Raw genomic sequence first — 7102 nt, 5'->3', positions numbered from 1 at the left:
AGGTTCTGTAGAAGGACGTAGATCTGGGGATTTATTATGATGGAATATAGGCTGAACTGGATGGACAAATGTCTTTTTTCGGCCTTACTAACTATGTTACTATGTTACTATGAATGGGGCTCTGGTAATTCGCCATTTGGATCTGGAGTCGGGAACGGGTGAATATTGGAGAAAGGATGGAGTACACTTCAATGCTATCGGTCTAGATTTATGGTGTCTTGCGGTGCAGGAGGGCATCGAAAAAGGGCTGCTGGTGTGGCGGGACACAAATGTCTGAGGTGTCAGGACATTGGTGTTGGTGGCGGGGGGGGGGAAGAGGTCCTCGAAGTTGGTGGTGCTAAGAAATGGCGGCTTGGAGGGGGGGGGGGGATGTGTGAGATCCTGGACTCCCCCTGGTGTGGCTTAGAGAATTGGTGGTTATACAGTCGAGAAGACTGGGGATGTGGGATTTTTGGCGGATATTGGCCGGGCGAGTCTTTAAGCGTCTCTGAGCTGGTGCCTAGCGGCTGGGGGCAGGGACACGACCTGGAGGCCAAATTTGGGAGATTGGATACGAGTTGGTTGACTCTTGGGGCTTCGAGGACCGCCTTCCCTGGGGTTTCAATGTTTATAAACTGTTATGTTTAAATGTTAATAAAAGATGGCTGCTGTGGCCAAATTTATCCAAACGAATGTTTTATGTGTAATTATTGGGGTGGGGGCCACGACAGTGTGGGAAGTAAGTAGATACTAGTGATTAAGGTATTGGTCAATTTAAGCGAAACTCACGGGCATCATGAATACCTAATGTCAAGTGAGGACAGACTAGGCCGCAGGCCTTTGAGGGAGGACGACATGACAAGGTTGAATGGGCCTATAGGGGGTGAGCGAAAAGGTGGGGGCAATATTGTGGAGTGAGGTGAGGGCACTATTTGAATTGGGGATTATGCATTGGCTGAGGGCAAAGGGGGGCAGGAAGGTGGGGGTGAAAAGGGGGGGTTGATTATAAAAGGGGGCACCCATCTTAGAGGAGCAACCATTTTGGTGCCCCTCTGAATTAGATAGCAAGCTCCCACCCACCCTCCCTTTTTTGAATGGGGTAATTACTGGTTTGGATCACAGTTTAGGAATTTTAAGGTTAATTTTAGTTAAGGCAGCGAGGGTTAGATTCGTGGCGCTAGAGGCGAATTAGTTATGCGTCGTCGCGGCAGCAAGGCGGGGGGGGGGGAAAGAGGTCCTCGAAGTTGGTGGTGCTAAGAAATGGCGGCTTGGAGGGGGGGGGGATGTGTGAGATCCTGGACTCCCCCTGGTGTGGCTTAGAGAATTGGTGGTTATACAGTCGAGAAGACTGGGGATGTGGGATTTTTGGCGGATATTGGCCGGGCGAGTCTTTAAGCGTCTCTGAGCTGGTGCCTAGCGGCTGGGGGCAGGGACACGACCTGGAGGCCAAATTTGGGAGATTGGATACGAGTTGGTTGACTCTTGGGGCTTCGAGGACCGCCTTCCCTGGGGTTTCAATGTTTATAAACTGTTATGTTTAAATGTTAATAAAAGATGGCTGCTGTGGCCAAATTTATCCAAACGAATGTTTTATGTGTAATTATTGGGGTGGGGGCCACAACAGTGTGGGAAGTAAGTAGATACTAGTGATTAAGGTATTGGTCAATTTAAGCGAAACTCACGGGCATCATGAATACCTAATGTCATGGTATCGGAGATGTTGCTCATGGAGGAGGGTGTCATCTTTGTACACAAGGAGTCGGGGGATCACAACCTCATTTTTGCCACTTTCAAAATGTCTGCCTCAGAATTGGACAGAAAAGCCTCCTACTGAAATCACTGGGGCTCAGGGGTCCGGAGGAGAGCTCTACGGATATATATTTGTAATGAAGGATCCAGTCTATATTCATGCCTCCCGCAGTGCAGGCAGCAGGATCGGCTTCTATATTTGGATAAACTGACAATTGGTTGTTACCATTTCCTTTGTCAAAAATCTTTCAGCACTGATTGGCCAACATTGGATCATGTAGTGACACACCCACAACTAGTCACACCCAGTTGTCAATTTATTAATAAACGCAAGGAGCGTACAAGGGAAAGTTCTAAGAAGAGATTATACCACATTTTATGGAGAATACTCTCATTTACAGAAATCACGAGTGCTGAAATGTCTTCTTTTAGCAGCTTAAGGCTCCAAGTCAGAAATTGTCAGAATTTAGCTTTCATGTATTGACACACTTCATAATAAATCCATCTGGCAACAATAACCTACAACGTAAACACACTTTAAATATCCAGGTAATCTCCGATTGTCACAGTCATAAAATCTTGAGGGTTGATAACAATCACTCTTTACCATAACTTTTTTCTGATCACATTCACAAACCATTGTCAACATTCATGTTCCCAAGTATACAGTATTACGGCCAATAATGCACTAATGTTCACAAATTACTTGTTTCCCCAGAAGGTGGGAAGTTGGAAACTCTGTCATCCCGATTCTGATTCTCTTTAAAGGGAACCTGACAGCTGATACATGCAGCGCGATCCGTAGGCAGCAGTGAGCCGGCAGCGGCTGTGTGATCTCAGTCCGGTATGTCCGACTCCAAGATGCTGTGGCATATCAGAGACAAACATCATCTGCACGCTGCCGGTGACCAAGCTGTTCTGGAGACTAGATGGACAGGCAGATGGTCTCTGGTGGCTTCTCCGTCTGCTGCCCTGGCTGCCGGTGACCAAGCTGTCCTGGAGACTAGATGGACAGGCAGATGGTCTCTGGTGGCTTCTCCCTGTCTGCTGCCCTGGCTGCCGGTGACCAAGCTGTCCTGGAGACTAGATGGACAGGCAGATGGTCTCTGGTGGCTTCTCCGTCTGCTGCCCTGGCTGCCGGTGACCAAGCTGTCCTGGAGACTAGATGGACAGACAGATGGTCTCTGGTGGCTTCTCCCTGCCTGCTGCCCTGGCTGCCGGTGACCAAGCTGTCCTGGAGACTAGATGGACAGGCAGATGGTCTCTGGTGGCTTCTTCCTGTCTGCTGCCCTGGCTGCCGTGACCGAGCTGTGCTGGAGACTAGATGGACGCAGATGATCTCTGGTGGCTTCTCCTCGCCTGCTGCCCTGGCTGCCAGTGATCGAGCTGCCCTGGAAACTAGATGTACAGGCAGATGGTCTCCGATGGCCTCTCCCCGTCTGCTGCCCTGGTTGCCAGTGACCAAGCTGGACACTAGATGTACAGGCAGATGGTCTCCGGCAGCTTCTCCCAGTCTGCTGCCCTGGCTGCCGGTGACTGAACTGCACTGGAGACTAGATGTACAGGCAGAAGGTCTCTGGTGGCTTCTCCCTGTCTGCTGCCCTGGCTGCCGTGACTGAGCTGTGCTGGAGACTAGATGGACACAGATGATCTCCGGTGGCTTCTCCCCGCCTGCTGCCCTGGCTGCCAGTGACCGAGCTGCGCTGGAGACTAGATGGACGCAGATGATCTCCGGTGGCTTCTCCCCGCCTGCTGCCCTGGCTGCCGGTGACCGAGCTGGAGACTAGATGTACAGGCAGATGGTCTCCGGCAGCTTCTCCCCGTCTGCTGCCCTGGCTGCCAGTGACCGAGCTGCGCTGGAGACTAGATGTACAGGCAGATGGTCTCTGGTGGCTTCTCCCGGTCTGCTGCCCTGGCTGCCGTGACTGAGCTGCGCTGGAGACTAGATGTACAGGCAGATGATCTCCGGTGGCTTCTCCCCGCCTGCCGCCCTGGCTGCCAGTGACCGAGTTGCGCTGGAGACTAGTTGGACAGGCAGATGGTCTCCAATGGCTTCTCCCCGCCTGCTGCCCTGGATGCCAGTGACCGAGCTCCCCGCCTGCTGCACTGGACTACACACTGATTGTACTTGTAGGCAGAGACTTGTCAATCCAGGGCAGTGGGTGAGGAGAAGCCACAAGAGACCGCCTATCCGAATAGTATCCAGTGCAGCTCGGTCCCAGTGGATTTTATAGTATGTTTCTTGCCCTGAGATTCAAATAGGACGATATCTGCAAGGAATTTGTATGTTCTCCCCATGTTTGCGTGGGTTTCTTGCAGGTTCTGATAGGGAATCTAGAATGTGACCCAAATGGGATAGTGATGATAATGTCTGTAAAGCACTGAGGAATATGATGGCGCTATATAAGTGAGGAAAATAAATAATAAATAAATACTTCTCACTGGGCTGATTTCATACTGCCGGTGCCTGATACATGTTAGATCAGGCAGCAAGTATCAGCCATCAGATTCTCTTTATGTCACTGTGAATTCAAAACATTTGGAGTCAGATTCCATAAAAATGTTATAAAACATGGCAATATTTATAATTTTACAGGAACTTTTTCTTCTTGGGGATCTTCTTAAAACACCACTCTGTGGCCCAGTTCCTGGACTCATTGGAGACTGCCAGATCTAGTAATCTATCTATATCTCCGTTCCCAAACAAATATTTGTAGAGTAATGAAAGACAACTAGTTCATGCAATATTCACCCTGATTGCTGAAAGATTCGGATGCATTTGGGATAAGCCATATACCAGTGTAGTCAAAAAATGCCTTATACGACCAATAAGAGGACTCCATCGATTGGCAGTGATAGTAGAACAATAATATCATGTAGTAATAAATTATAATGGGCTGATTTACTAAAGCCATCCAAATTTTGCACAATGAAAACTTAAGTCCTGATTCAGTAAAGTGCGATTCGCTTTTTCTCGGTCAACAGAGAGTTGTACAAAAATATAGCAACTCTTGACGTTTCCACGACAGATTCACCAAACTCTGCCAAACAAGGCCGGGTGGGGACAGGACTGAGGAGCGGCTCATCTAATTCATTTTATTCACCTCCGAGGCACATGAAGGTGCGCACCACACGTCAGACGCTCAGATTTGTTCAGAGGCCTGCACCTCTTAATGAATCAGGAGCGTTTGACTCCAGCACAAGAACGGCGTGAACATCGCTAGTCTTGAAGAATTGGAGCCTTAGACTGGACAGTCTTAAAATGTCGCAAATTTATCAAAGTCGCTTGTGCTGGAAGCCAAAGACGGTCTGTTCTAAGTTCACACCATCAATTTCTTGACTTACTTTCAACTCACAATAAATTTCATTACAATTTTGACTCACACGATCGCAGTTTGAGCCATGATCTCTATCCAACCACTTTCCTCCTCCTTGGTCACCATGTTGAAAAACATCTTACAAACACATAGTAAATGGGCTGAAAACCATGAAAGACAGTTTTTGGACCAAACTATGATACAATTCTTAGTAAATTGTCCCAAGAAGATTCTTCACACTCAACAGTCAAATTAGAGTAGAGTAAACTTAGTACAGGCAGGAAAGCTTTGTACAGCAGAATTGTACACCTCTTGATCTCTGTACAATCTTCTCTCTCAAAGAAACATTTCCTACTTTACACAACAAAAACATATTTGCATTTGTCAACCATTTTACACAGAAGATTCCTCTACCAAAGAGTCGCGCTCCTGTGTCTTCCTGGAGTCTTCTGTACCCTGGCGGTTACAGTTCTCTGTTCTATTCTGGGCCAGATTACTTTCCGCAGTCACCTCTTGGGAACTACTTGAAGACTTGGCATCAGTGTGCTTGAAATAGTCCCTCACAGTGTTCTTGACAGAAGATGGTAATGTTATACGAATACTTTGGCTGAAGGAGGTTATGGTCTTATTTTGGCCTTTATTTTGTGCATTAACTCTGGTGGTCTCTTCTGTTGCATTCTGCTCACTTTTTCTGCCTTCATTTTCTATAGAAACCGTAGAAATGTCCGCTGATGTCTTATTAGGCGTTGACTCATTTGTAGGGCCCCTGTGTACGACATGTTTGGGTTGTGTCGATCCACAAAACTTCTCCACTTCTGAGTGTTGCTTTCTACATGCAGAATGTAGTTTGAGCGGAGTGTTTTGACCATAAAACACAGTCTGCGGAATCTGGAATTTTGGACTTTGGGAAATGGAACTGTTACAATCGATGTCTAGATTTTGGTCAGTTCTACTTTTCACTGACATAATATTTGGAGACATGAAGAAAGTCACTTTTGAATGCTGGAGACCCTCATCATTGGAAGACTCAGGGCTCTTGATTTCAATGTGCTTGACAGAAGTTTCCTTGTGCATGCAATGACTATCCGCAGGGCCATCTTCAGCTCTGAAATTATTAAGTTCTTTTACAATTTCTTTGTCATGTGCTTGGAAGGTGAAATGTTGTTTTGACCCCTTATCTAAGGATACTCTTGGAAAGTCACTGTGAACTGGGGCTTCGTAATTGGCTCCATCATCCTCTCTTACTGTACTATCCCTTTCCCACTGCATTTCCCAAGAATCGAGGTCACAAGAGTTGCCACCGAAGAGAGTAGTCATAGGTATGTGCCACTCTCTCAGTTTTTTTCTGGTGATTTCTGGAGAGAGTGTGTGCAGTCTGGCTGAAGTGCCAAACATAAAAGGAAGAGAGGAGACGTCACTGGGACTGAATACAGGGGACTCGGAGCAAAAGGACAAAGCACTATCCAAGGAACTTAAGGAGGAGACAGAGGGAGAGGTGGTAGTAGAGCAGAGGCTTGAAAAACTTGACCTGCTACAACTATTCATCTTCTGTTGATTTCTCTCCTTCATTATTGTACATGCCTGAGTTGACCTCCAAAAGGCATGCTGAGGGTTGAATGTACAGCCAAATTCTTCATTTACTAATTTCTGACTTTCCAGCTGCAGTTGCTTCAACTGATTTATGTAATCAATGTGACTGTGTACCATCGTGGCATCACAGCTAGACTGGCGAGCAACTGGCTCATGGTTTGGGAGAAGATGCCGAGAGCTGATACAGACACTTGGTTCTGAGGAGCATCTGTCTCTGGCTGGACTCAGGAAGCACGCAGAGCCAGAACCAACTAGTCGCTCATTGTCATAGCATTCTAGGATGTCCATCTTTGTTTTGCTCTGGTAGCAGGCTGCTATTTCACTAAACAGATCCCAATCTTCTTTCTCCTCTAATAGCAAAGACTCATCAAACATGCCATCTTCATCTTTCAATAAATTCGTATTGGACTTGTCCAGGTCTGAAGATGCAAATTCGAGTTCATCTGAGGAATCTTGTCCTTGGATAC

General features: G+C 47.2%; 1 protein-coding gene across 1 annotated transcript in view; it reads right to left on the bottom strand.

Moving 5' to 3' along the window:
- Positions 1 to 2032: 2032 nt before the first annotated feature.
- The window catches only part of LOC138662739 (rho GTPase-activating protein 20-like), a 160471-nt gene continuing 155401 nt past the window's right edge, over positions 2033 to 7102 (bottom strand). Inside the window, exon 15 of the mRNA XM_069748634.1 lies at positions 2033 to 7102. Within this exon, the coding sequence (XP_069604735.1) occupies positions 5439 to 7102 (1664 nt within the window). The 3' untranslated portion in view covers positions 2033 to 5438.

Source organism: Ranitomeya imitator, chromosome 2 (assembly GCF_032444005.1).
Source record: "Ranitomeya imitator isolate aRanImi1 chromosome 2, aRanImi1.pri, whole genome shotgun sequence".
Classification (NCBI taxonomy): domain Eukaryota; kingdom Metazoa; phylum Chordata; class Amphibia; order Anura; family Dendrobatidae; genus Ranitomeya; species Ranitomeya imitator.
This window is presented reverse-complemented; position numbering and strand designations above follow the sequence as displayed.